A 22,910-nucleotide genomic window follows, 5' to 3' on the forward strand; every position below is an offset into this window, starting at 1 on the left:
AAACACAGCCACAGACGAATGCTCTTTCTTGTACTTCTGAGGGCATGTCAACCTGAGGAAGTTATCCTGGAATGAGATAGGGTGTGAATGTAAATGCAGTAGCTGTTCCAGCATAACATCCTGTGGAGACATGGTCTTGGTGAAGTGACTAAAAGCAATGGAATGACTTCAGTGGAAGCTGAGGACACCAAAGCCCCATTGCACTTCCCCCCCCCCATACCCGCAGCAGCCAGCCCTGGGGGCAAACAGCGGGGACCCTGTGTGTAACCATCTTTGCACTGGCTGCTTTTCCTGGCCATGTAACTCGTGGAAATTGTGATTTACTGCTTATTTTATCATTGTCAGAAGGAGGTCAGAGGTGATGGCTAACACTGTTACTGTAGGTAACTTATACACGGGTTAGTTTAACACCCAGTGTGTGGATGATGGGGAATATTTCAGCTCTGCCATCTCCTCGTGGTTTTTGTCATTCCTTCAGATTATAAAGCGGGCTTTGATCGTCTCTGCAGGCATCTAAGGCTTGTTGACCTTGAAGTGATGCAGAAGGAAAACTTCTGCAAGGGGAGAATGTATGTGCTTGCTTCTCTTTCAGGAAAACACCTGAAACATTAATTCTCTGTTTGCAGTGTTGGAGAGGTATGCGTGCACACACGCTCTTCAGGTGGTACTTTGGGAGTTGAAAATCTCACTGTTCTTAATGCTTGTGAGGTTGCTACACCAGTTTTTAGGCCTATGCTATGTGTTTCAGTTGTTAACTATTCTTCATGGTTTGCTGAAAAATTAGTGTTTATTCTTTAAAGTGTCTTTTCCAAGATTAAGTAGAACATTAATTAGTGTGAGGAAGAGTGCATTATTCTACCACATCTTTCCATCATGTCAAAAACTCATTACCAGATGCAGAGATCATAAACAAACACACATGGCTGCTGCATGTAAATCTTCTGCAGGATAAATTACTGCTGATCTCTTCTGATTAGATCGCTTTGTCTTCCAGCTCATTAATACATGTTCAGCCATGGAGAAGATTCAGGTGCTAATAACTCAGAAAACAATATATAGAAGAGCATTAATTTTCCATATTTGTTAAACATTTTTCTGGATTTTTTTTTGCCCGTGGTCTGCAGTCCTCTTATTTTATCTTGAAAGAACAGTTATGTAGTCAAAATCTTCCTGCAGAATTGGTATTTGCTCCTGCAAGGTCTGCAGCAGGATATACAAATAGTCTTCCCAAAGCCACGCAAAGATGATGCTACAGAAATCCATCTGAAACTGTTAGGCCAAAGTATTTGCCAGCACATTCCCCTAGGGACTTACGCCAGCAGATAAATTGTCCCAAGGATGAGTAAACTTCAGGAAAGCTGGAAATTGTTACTGTAGGGCCCAGTCCTGCCTGCTACTGAGGAATGAGGTCCCACTACGGTAGTTCCCACGGTAGTCCCTGGGACTAGCCCCTGCCATGCCAGGTATCCCAGTGACTGCTCTCACCCTCTGCTGCCCATGGGCAGAACAGGCCAGCCCTGGGCAAAGGGATATTCTGGAGACAGGCAAGTCAGGCTTGTGCCTTGCTGCCGCATCCTCACCGCATTCCTTTGTGCCCGTTTCAATTATGTATTGACGCTTGTTCAGCTTTGGGTCAGGCTGCTTTTGCTTCTCAGCCCGCAATTTGTTATGAGGAGAAGAGATGTTAGAGGCAGTATCCTGTCCTTAAATAATAAGCGGCTGTGACCTCAAAGTCTTGTTTTTTCCAGTAGGCAAGTGATAAATTTTAAAATGAGTACCTGTATGAACTCGACACATGTACGTGGACATTACTGTACAGGATCTAACAAACTGGAGTCTGTCCCAGGGAGCTAATAAAGATTAGGATGTGAACAAGCACTGGTCCCAGGGAGGGAAGCCGTCCCAGGTATCAGCAGAGCTTGCTAGCTGATGAAAAATTACATCTGTGATAGAGCCCAAGACCTGCAATCCTGCATTCAGACCCTTAGAAAAATGGTAAGTCAAATGGCTGACTCCTGTTTCAAGCGACTTTTGCCTAACCCCTTTTGCCAGGGTCCCCGGTGTGCAATGTCTCCCATGCTCCAGTGGAAGAGCCCATACCTCTCCCGCCCAGCCACACACTGTCTGAGCTGCCAACCACAGCTTCCAGCCCAGCAGCCTTAGCAAAATTATCCATCAGGGATGAGTAGCCTTGTACCAGATCTTCACATCTCTTCCTATTCCCTGTTCTGGAGACATCAGCAGTTAAAAACCTAGGTAGAACTCCATAGTGACTGCTCTATTGCCTGCTGGCCGCGTGTGTTGTGGCTCTTGGGGGAAGCCTCTCGCTTTTTTCGATGGGTGTTTAACAAGCTTAGATGTGAAATGCAGAAGGTTTACACCTCACCAACAGAAGATTCGGGTGAGTTTGAGAACAAAGATCATAGTTTCCAGAAGATCCTTGTGTTAAATACATACCGCATGGGAGTTTGGGAGCCCAGGATGCCACTACTTCCAATGGGTGCTTTGCATGGAATAGTTAAACCATTTAATGTCAGCGCTGTGTTTAAGATAGGAAGCACCAAAGAAATGTAGCACACTGGTATTGATCGCAACTACCTGCTGTTACCACCGCACATTGTTTAGTGTCCATAAATTGATTGGTTGAATCCTGCACTAGAAACTCTCTCATCCTAATAATGGGTACTACTGACTGCAAAGTTTTGCAGAACCAGTAAGTGCCATCACGTTAAAGCTGAAAGATGTCCTGTTTGTTGGTTGAAATGGTTCTGCTCATTGATTTATAGCTTCCATTTAGCTTCCAATTATTAAAAGCAGATAAGTGTTTCGCAACATATTTAAGCGTGTGCTTCACTTCAGTTGTGTTTACTGACGTCAGGGGACACAAAGCAGATGCTTGTGTGCTTTCTTGATACAAGGAGAGAGGAGGGAAAAAAAAAGAAGTCTCTCCTTCCCTTTCTGGCTCTCCTCTTTTCATGTGTGAGTAACATATTGTGTGTCTGGTTTTGTTTAAATTCAAGGATGGCAAACAACCACATTCTGTAAAAACTTCCTACTTCTTCCCATCCTTCTTTATGGTTTGTTTTTTTTCTTCTTGTTATTGATATTTGGTAACCTGCAGAGACAAAGTGATGTGAAACTTGGAGGTCTTTACAGAGTTTATTCTAGTAGTGTTTGTATAGAGCCCTGTGGTCCCACTAAAGCCTCTGAGTTCCTTTGCTTGGTTTGCTTTTTTAAACACAGCCTTAGCATCAGCTAATGCTTCGTTGGTGGGGGGTCTGTCCGGAGAGGAGGTAGCAGGGAGGTGGATAGGAGAATCGCCACGCTCACGACAGTTGAATTGCCTCTTTATACTAAAATAGCGTTCCTGAGGCCTGTTCTAATCCTTTATAGCTCTCATGAAATGTGAGGGTACTTGCTGGTAAATTACCAGATTGTGAACCCAGTAACCTGTTGGTTCTTCTCGATCAAGCATGTGTAACCTTCGGATGAATTTGTATCCTGATATTTAAATGCTGATAACACTCATTACCTACTTTAAATTTAAAATAACTATAAAATAAGAGGGTATATACAGACTTGGCTTCTAAAAAGGGAAAGAAATCCATAGTGGTTTTGTTTGGGGCTTTGCTTTTTTTTTCCTTTTAAACAGTGAAGCATTTGCTGACATGTTTGCAACAGCTAGGCAGGATGTCTGTTGAATTCGCGTGTATATGTAAGTGTTACGTGGCTACTCCTGCTTTGCCAGCTACTCAGCACTGTGACAGACCAAACAACTGCCTAAGGACAGCACGGAAAATAATGTTGCTGGTTTCTTGGGAAAGTGTAAAGACTAGACACTTCCACTGGCTAAGTTTTAAGGGCCGATTGCATTGCATCTAAAATACTCTGTATCTTTTGAAGGTGAGGAAAAGAAGATTTTGTAAATAGCCGAGTGTGTACAGCACAAAGAGCTGAACGTCATGTCTTTTCTCCCCATCAAAGTTTGGGCTGGGAAAATACAGTTACGTTGACCCTAATTATATGTCCGGTGCTGATCTCAGATTTCAAACCTGCTCTTCTGTGCACAGAAATGTCAGTGTAAACTATTCTTGAAGCCGCGTAAACTTGAACAGTATCTCCTTTTAATAGAGAAATCATATTATGGAATACATCTGTTCCAAATAGTTTTAAGAAGAAATGCCTTGTGGTGATTAAAGCAATTGCTCGCTCAGGAAATAATGCCAGGTATATATCTGGCACGCTGTTAGTGGTTTCTAGATATATACTGTGTTAAAGAGGAGGATCAGCAGTCCATCAGTAGTACATAAATTAAGAAGTCCCCCCGTGGCTGACTTAATAATCTAAGTAGTACGTATTAGCTAACAGAGAGCTGGGAAGCAGCGCATACGTTTGCTGCGTGGCTGGCTTGCTATAAGGCTGTCAGGCAGTACTTATTTATAAATCTTGCAAAGTGGGGGAAAAAAAAAAAAAGAGATAAGATTAACATGACATGACAAATGCCAGCTATAAATAGATATTTTCGTTTTAATTCTTCCTCATCTCTTTTTTTTTTTCCTCCTGCCCTTCAAACTCCACACCATTGTAACAGACTGCCAGGGCTGTGTGGCTCCCCCAGGTGAAGGTCAGCTCTTGATGTATTTTTGATCATCGCGTAGAGTTCTCCTGTTAGTATGTGGTCCCCGTTTTAACCTTTTTGCAGATTCCCCTGATTATCCCAAATCACTTTCATATGGAGCTGAGGTTAAGCTTTATTTCTCTTGGCTTGTCCCTTCTGTAGCAGACACTTCCTCTTCACTTTGAAAGGACAAAGCGATGTTCAGCTGCCTGGGCCTGCGCCCAGCATTTGATTTATACATTATTTAATTTCCTTTAGAAAATTGGAAGCAGAACTTTAGGAGTGGAAGTCAGTCCTTTTCATTTGTTTAAGGATCTTTTAGGGCTAATATAATCATCGATAGTAGATGTCAGCGTGATTAGGGTGACTTAAGGTAAAAGCAAAGAAAACTGAATACCAGGGGAAATTCTCCTGTAACGGCAGAGGGTGCCAAGATTTATAGCTGCACACAACATCTGTGCGTTATGAATTGTGGCATTAAAAAACGAAAGGGGAAAAGCATCAGGGTTTTTGAGCGACTTGCTGAAGGCACCTGCCTCCCCTTACTGCACAGCAGGCTGGGGCAAGAAAGGTTTGCACTGTTTGCGTTAGGTTTGCGAGCGTTTCTTGGGCTGCGGTGTGCTCTGGAACTTAATTCAACCGACTAACTAATTCTGCAGAAATTCTTCTGTTAGTCCGGAGGTTTTCATTTGGGCTGACTCTGCATTCACTTCTGCAATTAGGTCTGCACATGCCGTGAGGTAACTGCCAAGGCAATTTGAAAATTTCTCATGCAGAAGAGTCAGGAAATTAAAAATTAACTCTGGAAAGGACATCATATAATATTTGGCTGTGTGGTTTGAATACTGTGTCCACTGAGGGGTGGAAGGTCCTCCTCTTACCAAAAAAAAAAAAAGGAAAAAAACCCTTAAATATTTATTCAATGAGACTTTGAATGATCCACAGCTGAGGGAAATATTGGAAGGGGAGAGGCCTGTGGCATACATGTGCTTATGGATACGACGTGACTTACTTGTGGCCTTTTAATTTAGAAAAATAGTATTTAATGATGTAGAGCAAGATCATTTCAGGGCTCTCTGATGCTATGGCTGCTATGCTCTGTGTGTTTGGGGTACAGGGAGGTAGAAGACTCCAGTGCTGGAGTGTCGCCGTGATGCTGTGCCCACTACCAAGTATTGCAGAGTTACAGTATTTCATTTGTAGTTCATTATCGCACTTGATAGGTAGGAGATGCCTGAGCGAGGCTTTCTCAATTCCAGCTGGGCTGTCCAACCTGCACCTTCTCATGCAGCCTGTGAACACATGGATGAGGCACTTCATGTGCTCTCTATTGGCTAAAACCAGCGCCAACACAAATTCAGCCTGCTCAGGTAGGTTCCAGTTGGGCAGTGGCACACCAGTGAAAGGAAACAATGAAATCCAGCTTCCACACGATGTTTGATGCGTGTAAAACTTGCTCATAGCATAAAGAGCCAATGATTGATATCACAAAGTCTTCTAGATACCATGAAAAATACTAAATTTTCTATCAGGTAGGAAATGTGAAGGACATCTGATCTTCACAATACTTTATAATTACAAAGTGGAAAGCAAAGAGCATTTGGGGTTTGGTTTGGTGTGGAAACCAGTGCTTCTGTGGTGGCATCCTCTATGTGCTATTTTCATTCTTTTGGTCATCTTTTACTGTGTTTGGAGAGGGACTGGGAAACTTGCCATCCCAGTCCTAGTTTCCGCTTCTCACATAAAATGAGCAAATACATCGGGAAGTGGAAAGCTCGCGCTTTCTCGTGCACATGAGCCTTCTTATGAACTCATCTCTTGACAAGGGGTCAATACCAGTTATAGAAATCTACGCTAGGAAGACAGAGCAGTGTGAGCTACAGACAGTGTCAGCATTTCCCAGTAATTAAGGTGTCCTTTGTTTCCAGCCTCTTCTACTCATGGCCACTTGGTGCATGCTGTTGGATGCTGTCATCCTTAGTATCCTCCTCTACACTTCTGTGCCATGCAAAGTAGACCGCTAGGTGATGTCCAGGCCTGCTCCAAAGTCTGGAATGGCACTGAGGGGAGCAGTTGTGCTTTATTGTGCAATTTTATGACTTGGTCCCTCAATCCAGCATAGTAAAATGTTTATGGATATTCGTGAGAAGGCATACGTGTGCTGCAGGTTCTCGAAAGAGGAGCACTGCAGCGAAGAGGAGCTTTCCCTATGGATTCACCCAGCTTCCCCCAAAAAAGACTGCTGGATATTTTGAAGACCCACGCTTGCATATTGCTTGCACAGAGGTTCGCAGTCCAGCCTAAGGCTGCTTTTTGTTCTTACTCTTCAGGCTATAGATTTGAGGGCTGGCTAGGATCTGTACAACCCACAGCATTGTTCTGGGTTTTTCCTCATTCTCTCCTTCCCTGCTGCTGAAAGCTCTCCCAGCTCAAGGGTCCTGTCCGTCTTTCCTATTGCTTTCCATAATAGTTGTTCCCATCATCCTTCTCTCCTCCTTTCTCTTTGTAGCTGCTTGGACAAATAGAGCTGACAGAATTCCTTTCTCTACCAGTGGATACTGGTGAGGGAGTCAGAATCTTTGGCTGAGCTTAGGCTCTGCTAGGTAAACCAGGGCAAGAGGCATCTTCCATCAGGGAACCTGACGGTAACTTCAGTTGGTCACTGTCCCTCAAACATGGTGCCTCAGGAGCACTTTGGTTGCACAGGCCTGTCCTGTTGCTAGTTTCACTTTTCTTAATGGCTTTTGAAGGGTTCTTTTTTTTAGCTGTGGTCCTTATTTTTGTTAGTTGACCTTTGTCAGCTGGCTCTTGTGGCATCCTCTGCTGTGCTGCAGGTAAAGCTGCTCCTTTGGGCATCGTTCCCTCCTCCCTTGATCTCAGCCTCTGCTCTGGTGTTCGACGCAGTCCTGGCCAATCTTCCTGGTGCCAGGAAAGGCGGGAAACACCTGGCTGTTATCTCAAGTGACTTTGAAAACAGTAGCACCATATACAACAGTGCCTACAGTGAAACGTTCATCACCTCTCGCCTCCATCTGTCACTGCTGGGAACAGGTAGATGCCTCTCTGCAGGGCTTGGGTTCCTGGCCTCACGCTGGTAGTCTGTGACTTCTGGAAAGTTCAAATGCTGCTAACATTAAAAAGCCAGCTGCATGCAAGCCAGAGGAGAGGGAAAGGAGACTCCTCTGCCTTCCTCCTATGCATATTTGCAAAAATGTTGAGGATGCATTTTGAACATAACACTTTGTTAAGTGAAGAGAAATGCAAATGACCCATTTTCTAAGTCTTCCTAGCACTAGAAATTTGCATTACATTGTCTTGCCTAGACTGGGAAGGAGGGGGAGAAAACCCAAGAGACCAAGGAGGTTTTTACAATAACGTGGCACAACTGAGAAGGAGATTACAAGCATGAAAGAGAAGAAACAGGAGGAATTTCCTAAGTTGGAGTAGCAGCTCCGGTTATCCAGAATACTAAAGTGTCTTTCAGACATGACATGGATTCCGTTTTCTCAGCTGCAGGAGGGCACTCTGATGAGAAGTTTTCACATTAACGATGCAAAAGTAGATGTCTGGTTAATCTGGACACTCATAACTTTTCACTGGAGTAAGTGACAGCTCTGACTGCAAGTTCCTGCATTTCAGCATTTTCACAAAATCACAAGGTTGGAAAAGACCTTTAAGATCATTGAGTCCAACCATTCCTGTCCTATGCTAAACCATATCCCTATGTACCTCATCTACCCGTCTTTTAAACACATCCACAGAAGGTGACTCAACCCACTCCCTGGGCAGCCTGTTCCAGGCCCTGACAACTCCTTCAGTGAAGAACTTTTTCCTAACATCTAAACTGAACCTGAACCTTATGCCCTCTCATTCTGTTCTTTATTCTGTATTTTTCACAGTCTCTAGAAGACTTTGTGATACCAGTCTTTTTCTGGAAGTTTTCTTTCCCTTTTTTCCTTCTCCTCTCCTCTCTCCTCTCCTCTCTCTTCTCTTCAACTTGTGTTAAAAAGTATTTTAAATTTTTCCCAGCCTCTCTGCTTCCTCCTTAAGGAGCAATAACTGTATGCAGAGGCATCTAGCTGTGGCTAACAGCATTGCTTTCTAGGTCTAATTGTCATCCCAGCCGTATTCTGCCTCCCTGGAATACAGGCACGCCCTCATTTTCTTGGGAAACACGAGCAGTTGGGTACCATGGGAAGCTTCAAGAGGAAAACTTAGAAACAGTCTGAAATTCCTCTAGCACTCTGCTGAGGAAATAAGATACTCCACAGGAGACACCTCACACCTTCCAGGAACCGAGAGCCCAGTAACAAAAAGAGCAAGAGAGCTTCCATTAAGGACGTTAATCATCTTGTAACCTAAACACCCTGTGCACCAAATGGCTTCTTTCACTCCCTGCCTCACCTCAGGCTGCATGTGCATGTGTGAGCAGCTTCAGAGAGACCCAGGAGGAACTCATCTCTCTCAGATTTTCATAGGATCCGTATCCAGATTCACAAAAACACTGAGTCCAGAGGATCTGCTAGACTTTCTGGCCACCATTTTCAACTGAGTTTGTTTGCTTTTACTTTGTTGTGTGATGATATTTCATGTGTAGGGCACTACAAATACACTTGCTATTAACCTGCTCTGTGAGATCTAAATCAGAGATAGTATGTGCTGTAGCTCCAAAGATAGGATGAAAGTGATGAAATTTTTTTTTTATTTCCTTTTTTCTGGGTGCATTCAAAAATGTAGGGCTATAGCAACTTTTAAATGGTGATATAATGGAAGAGAAATGCTGCTGGAAGTGAAAGCAGTTGCAAGGCAGTTCTAGACTGGCTGTGCTCTCCTGACGTAAAAAATAAATATTTTTAGGGAAGGGAGGGCACAAGTGATTCCTTTTGCAGAATCACTTCTGTTTGCTTTCTTTTGATAGGAGTTTAAGGCCTCTGCTGCTGTCCCACATTAAACTTGAGAAAGAAATTACTAATTTGAGAGAAACAAAGGCATGAAATATTTTTCAGTGCAAGAAATTCACAGAATGACAGAATCTTAGGGGTTGGAAAGGACCTCCAAAGATAATCGACTCCAACCCCCCCTGCCAAAGCAGGTTCCCTAGGACAGGTCACACAGGGAGGCATACAGATGGGTCTTGAATATCTCCAGAGAAAAAGACTCCACACTCCCCTGGGCAGCCTGTCTCAGGGCTCTGTCACCCTCACCGGGAAAAAGTTCTTCCTCATATTGGTGCGGAATTTCCTGTGCTCCAGCTTGAGGCCACTGCCCCTTGTCCTGTCCCCACAGACCACTGAGAAGAGGCTGGCCATTTCCCCTTGTGTCCCACACTTAAGATATTTATAAACATTGATCAGATCCCCTCTCAGTCTTCTTTTCTCCAGGCTAAACAGCCCCAGGTCACTCAGCCTGTCCTCGTAGGTGAGATGCTCCAGGCCCTTAATCATCTTCGTAGCCCTCCTCCTTCCAGGAGATCCCTGTCAGAAATGGGGAATATCACAGAATCACGGAATGACTAAGTTGGAAAAGACCTTTAAGCTCATTGAGTGCAACCATTCTTTTCTTGAAATGTATTGCCCAACATCATATCTATCTGCCTCAAAATCTGAAAAGGAAGTGAGCAACTACTTGATGCCTATGCTTCCATAGCTTTCATGAGGTAGAAGCTGCCAAATCTGTTTTGTATTTTTTTTTTGCTTTTGTTTTCCTTTTTTGGAGAGAAATCCATGAGAGCTGCAGTCAATGATGTCCGCCACATCTTCTAGTGTTACATTTTTAGTTGCATAATTCAATCTGTCTCGCTAGCGGCATTCAGCAAAATAGCGTTGGCTCTGGGTACTGGTCCTCTGTAGCAACGGCGTACTGTGAGCGAGAACACGGCATTCTGTTAATTACTTTTAATTAAAACAAGTGCACACACACACACACACAAATGCACGTGTAGAAAGGCTGTTTTTCTAGTGGCTTGGCTTCCTTTTCCTCATTGAAGGGAAGAAGTTAAACTTTCTCATTAAATGTTTATATAAAAACAAAATAATTCTGAGGTTAACCAGAAATGCAGCTCGATCTCATATAGAAACATGTGTGTGATTTTATTTTTTATTTTATTTTATTTTTTAGTTGCACAAATATAGCTGAAACTCGAAGTTGGCAGAGAGTGCTGTTTAAAAATATTTAGTCCCAGCATGTAAAAACTCGTTTTGTTACGGAATTCCTTTGTGAAAGGTGTAGCTATGCCATGTCTCTGCCAAAGTGATGGGAGCCATATCGACAGAGCGTGCTTTGGAAAATAGCTACATTTTGGGCTTGTAGTTACAAAAGTTAAGTTGGAATTTACATGTTTTATATATTGCTTGGAAGGATACCGCATCCAGTAATATATTTGAGAGAGTGGAAAGAAGAAAAAAAAGAAAGCTTGCAGATGCAGGCAAAGCTTCGCTCTGTTAGGACATGTCGGGATGAGCAGAGGTATGTGTGATGACACTTCACATGTACCACTGAAGGCTCTGGTTTATTCTCTTTAGCTGTCATCATGTGCTATAGTTATGATACATATGCTTAATTTTGGCTACATACCTCATCCTTCCCTTCTCTCCTCTGGGCGTGTTTAAGCTTTATGGAATAATAACAGCTACTGATACACATGACCGTGTCTGCTGCTTGGGCACAACCTGTGCTCAGGTACTGTAGGAGGAACTAGACACAGCATTTTGTATTCACTGCTGTCTTGTTAGTTATTGCCATGGTGCTGCTGTCCCACAAAAGCAAGCATCCAGTTGTCCAACTCAGGCCCTGGCTGCCACGCCAGGCTCTGTGGCACTGGCTGACTGCAGCAGGGAGATGAGGTAAATCTGAAGCCCAGCAATTCTATCTGGAACCAGGAGCAGAGGCAGGAGGAGAACTTGGTCTCTGCTGCAGCCCCACTGTGGAAGGAGTTGAATGGGAACCATCGTCTGGTCAGAGCTGATGTGTTCAGGTACCATGACCACATTAATGTCCCTGTGCAGCACCTCGGCACCTGTGGGCACCCACGTGCATGGCCACACACACACCAACCTGCAAAACTACGCGAGTAAGCAACTGTAGGTCAAAGAATGAAGGTTTGGGCTGGTCTGTTCTGAGCTAAGGTCACGTAGAGACACCATGGAAGGAGTGGGTTTTGTTCGATTACATTTCCTTAACAACTTCTCGTTAAAGAAATAGGGAACAGTGGATTGCTTGCTCAGCCCGTTGGAGCAGAGACAAGAGACACACACAATACCTGTCCTTTTTAAGAATGGCGGAGGTGCTGATGCTTCACTACAGACCTGTTTTAGACTATCCAATGCCTGCTCATATTGAAGATCTCTTCAATACACAAAGAAGAAATAAGTCTATCTTTTTCTAAAATGTAATAGTTAATTATAGGATATCATCACAGAGGATGGTTGCAAAACAAATCAGAACACGTCTGTGCTGAGGCAGTGCGCATGAACACAAAACCTTATAGATAGAGGCACTTGAGGAAAACTAATAACATTTTAAAACATAATTTCTTAGAGATCAAAGAGCCCTCTGTCTCACTGGGGAGGCACTTTTGTGACCCGTGAGTGCCTTATCCGCTTTAGTGAGGTAAGTTTTATAGAGTTGTGATCATATATTAAGTAAATCCACTCTGGACCTCTATTAGTAGGTACAGAACGTGAGTCTGAGGAGTGAATGAATTCTATATGAAAAGCATGATGCTACCATACTTCTTCATTCTCTGGGTAGAAGAGATTATTTTCCATTTGCAGAATGCCCAAGCGCATAATCCATCCCATTTAAATCCATAGATCATACAATTGAGTGGAATAAAGAGATACACATATGGGACCAATGCTTTGTCTTTCAAATTTAGATCAAAATTTATCACAGCGTGATTTCATAGTATTGGAAACTTTGTCTCATGAACAGAACAAGTTTTGTAGTGGTCTGTAAGAATCTCTCTTCTGAGAGAAGAGAAAAAAGGTGTGTTAACTTTTTTTCCCCACATTTCATCTGTTTCGTGCATGAAACGGGAAAGTTGAAGCTTGAGGTAAGAACTAAACTTAAGCCTTTTAGAAAATAATCAAAAATGCTGCCTCTAACCAGTTAAGAGCCTCTCAGTTTAGCCCATTTTAAGGAAAATGTGGTAATTCTGACATCTTAAAATAGGATTTTTATCTTTAAAAGTTGTATGTAGTACAAGAGCGTTATCTAGGGCACATCGCTTCAGCCCATCATCATGCAGCGTACCTGAGCTAGTTCAGGCAGACCACCGTGTGCATCAGAAGCAGCGCAGAGATGCTAAAACAGGGTAAGTGAGCACAAAATGTCAGGAGGCGATCCAGCAGCTCTGCAGTACTGGAGGAAGAGATGATTTTCATGCTCGCCACTCCTCCCGTGCTCGTCAAAAACCCCCCTGTGAGTCTATCTCAATACCCCAGCAGCAATCTAACGCTTTTGCTTCCCACACACCCCCCCACCGGATTAGTTTTCTGATGGTCTGGTGCATTGAATTGGGTAGTGAAAGGGCCAGCTTAGCACCGGAGTCAGCACAAGAGACGGATGGGAGCCTGCAGCGGGTGGTGTCCGCACAAAGGAGAAGGGGAAAGAGGGGCCGCAGCATCCCACGCTTTCAGCAGGAGTGACCTGCTGGGGATGGCAAAAACCTAGAGGCATTTACCTCTGAGGTATTTAGCATCTCTGCCCAGCACTGCTTGAGTGCCTTGCTGGACATGCCTTGAATCGAGATATTTATGCTGATTTTAGGATATGGCCAGCAACCTTTCCCTGCTATCTTCTTTTAGCCTCTCTGCCTGCAGTGCATCTTCTCCCGATGTACTTTCTCTTCTTTCTTTGGAAGGGCACCCATGTGCATCTCTTCCTCAACCAGGTGAGGCCTTCCTGAGAGCTTTCCCGCTTCCCTGGTTGTGTGGGGATGAGGCTGTTGCTCTCCAAAGAGCAGCTTCTGTGACGCAGGGGCAGTCTGCCTGATATGGGTAGGAATTTGCCCAAGTGAGAAACAGATGTCCTCACCCAGGAGTTATTCACCTCTTGTTAAAACGCCATGTAGGAACCTTTTATCTGTCCTTAACAGAGCGGGAAAGCGAACTCCCTAAACCTGCAGGCAGCCTTCCTTTGACGTGGCCTAGCAGGCGCACACTGCACGGCGCACAGCCTCGCAGGTAGTTCTCCTCCAGGAAGCACCGCAATTTGGGCTATTCACAAACCACAGGGTACTATTCTGTTTCCAGGCTCCTAATCCCTCTTACACACAATCCCTTACAACTTTAACTGGCGGGGTGGAGGAGCAAGTTATAAAGGAAAGGCAGGGGGGGAGGAGGGAAAAGGAAGCACAATGCAAAGCCAGGCAGAGGCTGCCCATGACTGTGTGCCGGCAGCTGCAGCCCAATTAAACCCGGCATCCACAGGTGTTCCTCGCAGACCCCGCGCTAACAAAACCATTTTCTTGAAAATACCTAGGGCTTTAACACACAAGCTCATTTCTTTCTTTCTTTCTTTAAAAAAAAAAAAAAAAAGATTCTTTAAAGCTATTTAGAGCACTTTAAATACAAAGAAGCTGAAAAGGACTTTCAGTTGGCGCTTAATGCCAGAGTGGGGGAGAACCGGCCTAGCTGAATCAGCCGGTATAACCATTGGTTTCTGAGAAAGATGGGTTATGGCTGAATTCTGTTTTTTCAGGGAACGGTAACTGGCACCAGGCTCTCTATTGTTTCTGGGAGTGAAATGGGGAATGACTAGGTGTAAATCCGTTTCTTTTTGGGACTCATGTTGTTTGCACCAGGATAACTTGATACTGTCACCTGTTTCACTTTGAATCATGGAATGGTCTGTGTTGGAAGCGATCCCAAGGATCACAGAGTTCCAACCCCTCTGCCACAGGCAGGGCCACCAACCTCCAGGCATGATCTAGACAAGGTTGCCCAGGGCCCCATCCAACTTGGCCTTGAACACCCCCAGGGACAGGACATCCACCACCTCTCTGGACAGCCCGTTCCAGCTCCTCACCACTCTCTCTGTAAAGAACTTCCCCCTAATATCTCATCTAAACCTTCCCTCCTTTAGCTTTAGTCCATTCCCCTTTGTCCTGCCATTATCTAAGCTTTTAAAAAGTTGATTCCCCTCCTGTTCGTATGCCCCCTTCAGGTACTGGAAGGTTGCAATGAGGTCCTCCTGCAGCCTTCTCTTCTCTAGGCCTCTCTTTGTAGGGAAGGTGCTCTAGCCCTCTCATCATCTTCGTGGCCCTCCTCTGAACCCTCTCCAACAGTTCCACATCTTTCTTACATTGGGGACCTCAGAAGAAGGGTTCTAAATTAATCACTGACTTTCTGAACTTAAAGCACTCATTTGGATGGTAAATGTGGCCTTTAGAAAATGATAACCTGTTTTTCACCCACGAATTCAAAATTACTTCCATGCCAAGAGAGGACTGCAGACAGCAAACTAACGCGCAGGTCACTAACTTGCTCTCTTTCCATTGACAATGGGAATCGTGTTTGTTAAACGTTCATTTCTAATGATACTAAAAATCAAGCTAAGGTATATTCTAGAGTCAGTAGTATTCAGCTGCACCTGGCTGGCTGCAATAGCACCCCACACCTCTGTTATTGCTTAATTACCTGCTGCCTGGCCTGTTGCTGTTTAATCACTTGTTTCTCACAATCCCTGAATGTCTTCATTGCAGTCAATGCTGAAAGCAACTCTATCTTTAGCTGCAGTCAAGGATATCTATTTTCTCCTTCAATACATCAGGCTGCAATTCTGACTTTGAAACAGGCGTCATTCCTGTTCCTCACTACGCAGAGAGATCAAAGGCTGCACCTTTTTTTTTTTAATACTGAAAAGGTAAAAGTGGCCATCCATTGGATTTGTATTTGAAAATAATTTAAAATTGCCTTGCAACGGGCAAACAGGTAATGGTGGTTCACTGCATTCACTTACAGAGGCAGGCAGAGGCTATTCACGCAGGCGGGCTGCGGCATGGGTGAGTTCCGCAGGAGCGGGGACTGAATCGCTGAGGACTCTTCAGCTTGGAAAGGCTGAGAAGGGGATGAGATAAAAAACCTCTGTAAAATCATCAAAGACATGGGGAAGGTGAACGGGGAACAACAGATGAATCACCGTTCTCGTAACGCAGGAACTGGGAGGCACTTGTTCAAAGGACAGGTTTACACAATGTGTGATTAGACCGTGGCACTCGTTATAGGGTGATGTTGTGGAGGCCAAAAGGAGAGGTGATTTAAGAAAGCAGTTGGACGAATTCATTGAGAATAGGTCTGTCGTGAGGTTTTACACCTGATGACCTAGGTGCGGCCCCTGGTTTCAGAGAGCCACTAAGGAAGGATATGTACCTTGCTGCAAAGTCACTGGGTTTCTTCCTGTGCAGTTAAACCCCTTCTGCTACCTTCCCTTGTTGCCTCACTTGTCTCAATCTACGTTGCTTTTTCATCTAGACAGAAATGTAATTTCAAACCCTGCAGTTGCTTGTCTCTTAAGGAGTGCCCCAACCTGACTGTGGCAAGAAATATCGATGAGAAAGCAGCAGACCTTAGGCCAACAATGCAGCAAATTTCACCAAATGAATTCACTCTCGTTTCACTGTGGCTGTATTTCTACTTGTGTTTGCTTTCCAGGAGTGATTTAGCTTTACTAGCTGGTGAGAATGTTTGTGAGGACTCTTTTTTTTGTTTTTTAAAGTTGGCATACCTGAATAAAGAAAAATAATCAAACTTGCCTTGTTGAATCTCTTGCCTCGGAAACCCGACACTCTGGGCTAGCCAAGGAATGGAAACAACTTCTGTGACCAGACACAAGGGCCCAAATTTTAAACGCCATGCCATAATGCCTGCTGTTTATTACTCAATATTATATAAAAAATTGTGTCCACAGAAATTCTGAGTGTAACCAGGAAAAGAGTTCATGCCTTAAAATTATTTCCTCTTCCTTTAAAAGCAACTCAAATTCTCCTGAGAAGCCAACAAAAAAAAAAAACAGTTTTCTGTAGCTTCCTCGTGTAGTTTTTCATTATTGCAGAACTTAGGGTTCAGTTTTTAAGAACAAAATTAAACCAAAAAAGTCCTTTGGAGGTAAGTTATCATTGCTGTCACCGATACTCTCAGCAGAGCACAGAAACAACATAAAAGCAGCACCAGAAGTATCAGCTGACGGACAAATTCATCCTAAATCTATCAGTGTACAAATGAAAAGGGAAGAATAAGGGTGGCAATAGTGGTGTTCCCTTTTCCGATCTGCCAACTTGACTGTCTTTCCCTGAGCTTCTCCTTGAGTAAAACATTGTCAGCTCCTAACAAGTGGATGTCTTATGGTGGAGTGATACCCTGCTTCATAATTTTGATGCTGTGGATCGGTGATGATCTCTGTGAGCAGAACAGGACGGTCAAAACCTGCTACATTGTGTTTTAGGTTGCAGGGTTTTTTACTACTGCCTGTGAAAACTCCCAGAAGGTCTTTTAACTTTCTGGAAAACTTGCCTTTATCAAGGGGAAATGTCTCCCTCCTTCAGAGCCCGGCACATTTAGAGTCCAGGCCACTTGAGATCTCTTTTCCCGTCAAGAGTTTTGCCCTTTTTGAAACAACTCTGGGTTTGGTGCTAGGCAGGGGAGGGACATGCATTTGACCTGGATTGGGTGGATTTTTTTCTTTAAGTAGGTTTATTTTTGTGTTAGAGAGAGGGAAACAGCCACACTGTCTACTTAGGGAAAAACCTGAATGGAATGACCAAGATCGTCATGTTACTTTTCTAGTTGTTGTGTTACTGATCTCCACAAGAAGTTGGTGCCCTCACTCTCCACTGCGCTTCCCCTTCCCCATTTAACCATCTTTGCAGTCCTGAAAAGCATTAAAATGCATAACAGCAGTGTTTAGCTTCGCTGCTCATTAGAGCAGCACAGAACTAATAGTAATATTGTTGTAACTTGACAAAGCCATCTAAATCCATGCGTGTTTTCTTGTGAAAGCTTCCTAAACACGCTGCTAAATCCTCTAAAAAGCTACTAAATGGCTTTGGCAACCATTGGCACAGCATAAGCAGGGGGAAACTCTTTTCAGTAAGTGAACAAACAGAGAAAATATGCTGAATAGCTGGACAAATGTGTTTCAGCTGGCTCTTTCATTTACAGATATAAGGGAGCAGTCAATATCAATCACTGTTTTCCCTGTTGCACTGGAAATCACAATATCTCTTTTCATTCCGTGAGCTCTTTTCACCACAGTAATGTGTCTTTAGAGTGACACTGGCATCAGTCTGTTTCCGCTGTCTGAAGTCCAGAGAGCTTAAAAACACATTGCAGGGTATGAGACCTTAACCCTCCTCCCCTTCCACACACCCCTCTCCTTCTAGCCTTCTTTTCTGAATTAATTGTTTTTAACTTCTTTCCCAGTGTAAAGCTGAGAAAGAAAAGTGCCCGCGGAGCCTGGGAATTATCTGCTCTTGCGCTTTGGGGACAGAAAAATGTACTGCTGGCTGTTGGGGTTTTAATTTATCAGGTGTTGCAGGGAGTTCTAACACAAGGTAATATGATTATCAAGTTAATTTGCAACGTATTGTAATATGAAATGTAACATTACTGTGGTTTGAATTTTGAGCTGTATCCTGGTTCTTGGATGTCCTGATCACACACAGCCTCATTTATTATTAAAAAAAAGGGGAAAAAAAAAAAAGCTGGAGAAACTCTGTCCCTGTGAGTGCCTGGCATTTGGAGCATATTGACATTCTAGCATTTGCTTTCTTCCTTTTGTGTAATATATTCTGCAATGTCAACGCTGTGTTTTTGGAGTGGGTTTTATTTTGTTCTTCTTTCTTTGCAGATAGCAGCAGTCTGTAGAGAAGCTGCCCTTCTTGCTCTTCAGGAAGACATACACGCCAAATCCATCGTGGAACAGCACTTTCGGGACGCGCTGACTGTTGTGACCCCAAGGATTCCCGATTCGTTAATCCAGTTTTATGCAGATTATCAGCGCCAAAGTGGACTGCACACACTCTGAAAGGCAAATTAATACATAACCCTCGTTCACAGTGTGAATAGCAAGTTTCCTTTGTAAAGCTGTCAAAAGTTAAACCATTTTCTACTGTGAGTGGAGTGTCCGAAGTTAACTGAAGTGCAGAATCGTCGTAATAAATGCCTGTGTGGGATTTTGAGTGTAACAGATATCGCCCAAAACTTGGTATTTTACAATTCTAGTGGGATAATCTACATTTTGGAGGGATCAGGATTGCTGGTTTAAAGCCAGTTGATCTGGGTGTATATCTGTGTATCAAAAAATAATCATCGGGTTCCAGTTTTCAGCAGCTTCTTGGCCGCAAAGAGAGCGTCCTTACTGTCTTCGCTTCCTCCCACCTCAACCATGGTTTGATTTCAGGGACCATCCCAGTGGGATGCAGACCCAGGGAGTGGCCTCCCTACAAAAAAAAAGCTGAAAATTATTCTGAATCTTTTGATGTATGAGCTCCAGAAAAGCTGCCAAACAGGCTTGTCGAACATAGAGCTTTCCAAGGTGAGGCTAAGGTACCCTGATTGATTGCAGCAAAACATTTAGCTGAGGTCTCAAACAACCCCTTTTTTACACATGCTGGGAAGCAGGCACCTTAAAAATTAGACTCACCTCTAACCAGGCATCAGCACAATATTTTGTTCATTTGTTTGCTTCTATCAAGCTAAATAGGAATGTCGATTGGTAATTCTGAGCTGGCCAATTAAAATCCTAATGAATTCTAATTAATGAGAAAGAAAATCTCCTTGCGCAAACGACTACAAAATAGTTTAGGGACAGATAAAATCTTTTCAACTTATTTCTTTGTTGTATCATCTATCGAAAGGATGACAGGTCCTTACGGGGCTCTCTGCTCTTGCTCTGGGTATGAAACATAGGTAAGCAAACTCATTTTCCCCACAACAGAGAGACCGAACTTTTTGATTCCAGACATGAAAAACAGAGGGGAAGGTACAGCAAAACCAATACAAACTTTAACAAAAATTCATTTTAAAAAAAAAGTGGTGATGGACCTCTGAATTTCAGTGGGTAACTCTGTGCTTTCCTGGTGTTTTGCAGGTAAGTACAAGAATTTACAGGTCAGAATTTTAGCCAAATCCTGCTTTTGCTTGTTGGAGTAAATAAGAAATATAATGTCAGGCTTTGTGTATCGTTACTTTTTGGATTTGCTTATTGATGGTTCTGCAGACTTTTCTTTCTTGCAGTCATTATGTATGTATTCACAAGAGACTAATGATTATTTAGACAGTTATATAATTTTAGGAGAAATTTGTATGTATCTGTCTAAGGGAGATTTCTACTCTATTCATCAATATGAAACCTCAATAGTAATCTCTTAGCCTTGATTATGGCTTTTCTGTCTTTACTTAGTTCTGCTCTGCACACAGTTTTTAGCTTTGAAACAAAAATCGACTGTATTTAAATTAGGACTTTCCTGTTACTTATTTTTTCTAACCTATTGTTGCTATAATTAGCATTTAATTTTTACTATCACTGGAAAGGATTAGAGGATGAGGAAAAGCAGGTCATTCACTCAGTTCATCTGATGTATGTGCCTTGGGTTTTTTTTCTTTTTTTCACTGTTTGGCTCTTTAACAGTACAACAGGCAGAGGGAATTAAGAAAATTATAACTGGGCAAGGTGCCTTGAGGACCAAGGCTGCATTTGAAACTACTTTAGCCTTCTTTTCTAAATTCTGTGTATTCCAGCCGGAAACTCTGGATACAAACCGTTTATCATAGCCATTACAGTTTTGATGTTTCCAAAAAACCTAAATGCCGTATGGTTATCCCCCAGCACTTCCCTCCCCTGTGTGTTCCCAAAGGGAGGAACAAGAGGCTGTAGCTTTTACTTCCAATAATGAAATCTGTTTGTAATTTTGCACCCTAAAAATAACACAAAATAAGCGTGATGCTCCCGAGAAGCAGCAATACTCCATCGCCATTCTTTGGGATGTGCTCACATCCCTTGGGAGTGTGCACCAAGGCAGGAATCTCAGTTGAGAAACTGAGGCATGCAGGTGGGAGCTGGCTGCCCTTTCCATACGTGGACTCCTGTTGCCTCCTGTTCAGAGGGAATTTTGCACGTTGAATTTTAGGCCATTAAGAGAGAATACTGACCCATGACTGCTGTGTGTGCCTGGGGAGAAACCCAGCCCTGCAAACTTTTATCTTCTCATCAGCTTGGTACCACGTTGATCCACACGGTACAAACTCTCTTTGACACACGCCTGCACGCTTGAAGTGATTTTTAAATGCAGGAGGTTCCCCTTCCTGTCATTGGGTTTGCGGAACTTGATTTTTTAAAAAGTGAAATACTCTTATTTTTAAAAAATTAACTTCTGGCGAATTTGGGAAGTTCCTCAAAGGTTTATGCTGCTCCCAAACACTCTGTTTGGAAAACTTAGCTAGTCTGATGCCAGTCAAAGCATTACTCCATCCCAAGCCGCAGATAAATTGAGATTTTAAAAGTATGATGATTCCCCTTCTTGTTCCTGATGCCTCAACACTGATATCGTGGGCTAGCAACATGAAACCTCCTTATCAGAGTTCTGGAAAACAGACAAGTCTTCAGTTTTGGTCAAAGCGCGTCAGCGTGGTTGTCCCTCTACAATGCAGTCCAGTGAGTGCTTTTGCACCCTCAGCCTCTCATCAGAACTTACTGATGAGGGCACTGTAGGACAGAGCACTTCAGAAGTCTCTTCTGTTAGCCTTCATTTAAATGAGTGGGGTTTTTAATTCAGAGCTGAACTTTTCACAGCGGCTTTTACTGAACACATTGTGCCTTGGCACCAAATCAAATCGTTTGCAGTCTGAGGCCATATAAGCCTGAACACCTCTACTCTTCAGAGTAAATCAAAGATAGAGGCGTTCTTTCTTCTGCTGGATTAATCACATTTATTGTTGTTTGGATGTTTCTGGGAGATTTGATTTCGATAAAACGATGGAGGCTCAGTGAACAGAGGAGAAGGCATCTGAGAAGAACATCTCTCTCCCTGTCTTTTTAGCTGCTGAAGCAGTTCCTAGACTCGCTTCTTTATATCTTTTGGAAATACAGTCTTTTTCCTGCCTGCCATTATCTTTTGGAGCCAGCTTTTTGGCCCAGATACTGCTTGAGTTGCAGAATTGTCAACGTTAAATCAGCTTTTCAATGTTTCAGGCACATTTTCTTTAAATACAAGAAGCCTGACTTTTTCCTCAAATAATAACGTTGTGCAAAATGGCATAAAATGTCTTGTGACAGGTCTGCCTGAAATGAACAGGGGAAGATTTATGATCAAAATGCAAAAATGTCTTCACTTAACTTGAAAAATAGTTCAGTCCTGTGTTCTCCCTAATGCATAAAACAGTTTTTCACTGCGAGTACGATGCACCATTCTTAATCCTGGAGAAAAAAAAAAAAGACTTAAGTTTATTGTTTATTATTATTTAAGTTAATTTTCCTACAGTCTTTAAGTGAGAACAGGATGTAAAGTTCGCTGAGCTCAGGTGCGAGGGTGAACAGCGGGCACGGGATAAAGACAGTTTTCCAAGGCGGTTATTCAAAGTCATTGAACTTAAGCCCTGTCAGCCCTCTCATGTATACTGTGTCCTTAAAGTTGATTTTTCTGGTTTGTGTATCCTGGCTCTTTCCTTTTAGCTTCTTTACTCGTTTTAAATGTCAAAGTACGGTGGTTCTCCTTCAGCAACTGGGCGCGTGCCAAACATAATGCTCCGGTAACCGAGCATCAGTCAGTTAGGCAGGCTGTGCATGATGTTTGCTGCGAAGCCGGCATCAAATAGGGCTTGGAGAGGGGCAAAGATAAAGCTGGGCTGTGAAGCCTGGTGGTTTGCCATCTGCCGAAGGTAACCGATGGACACGGGGAAATGGACAGCCTCTTCTCGGAGGTCTGTGGGGACAGGACAAGGCACAATGGCCTCAGGTTGGAGCACAGGAAGTTCCACACCGATCTGTGGAAGAACTTTTTCATGGTGAGGGTGACAGAGCACTGGGACAGGCTGCCTGGGGGGGGTGAGGAGTCTCCTCCTCTGGAGATATTCAAGACCCATCTGGACGCCTCCCTGTGCAACCTGTCCTAGGAAACCTGCTTTGGCAGGGGGATTGGACCCGATGATCTCTGGAGGTCCCTTCCAACTCCTACAAGTCTGTGATCCTGTGATTCTGTGACACGAGTTCGTGGGCAGGAAAATTATCCCTCCGTATTGCAACAGGCAAGGGTCAGGGCTGTGGGTGGAGAAGACTGACCCTTAAGGCTTTTAGT

The 22,910-nt window shown here is 43.5% G+C and overlaps 1 protein-coding gene across 1 annotated transcript in view; it reads left to right on the forward strand.

Annotated features, from left to right (window-relative positions):
- The window catches only part of AFG2A (AFG2 AAA ATPase homolog A), a 205,677-nt gene extending 186,930 nt beyond the window's left edge, over window positions 1-18,747 (forward strand). The window contains 1 exon segment of the mRNA XM_084263783.1: window positions 18,467-18,747. Within this exon segment, the coding sequence (XP_084119909.1) occupies window positions 18,467-18,643 (177 nt within the window). The 3' untranslated portion in view covers window positions 18,644-18,747.
- The last annotated feature ends 4,163 nt before the right edge of the window (window positions 18,748-22,910 follow it).

Source organism: Gallinula chloropus (genome assembly GCF_964237585.1).
Source record: "Gallinula chloropus genome assembly, chromosome: 4".
Classification (NCBI taxonomy): Eukaryota; Metazoa; Chordata; class Aves; order Gruiformes; family Rallidae; genus Gallinula; species Gallinula chloropus.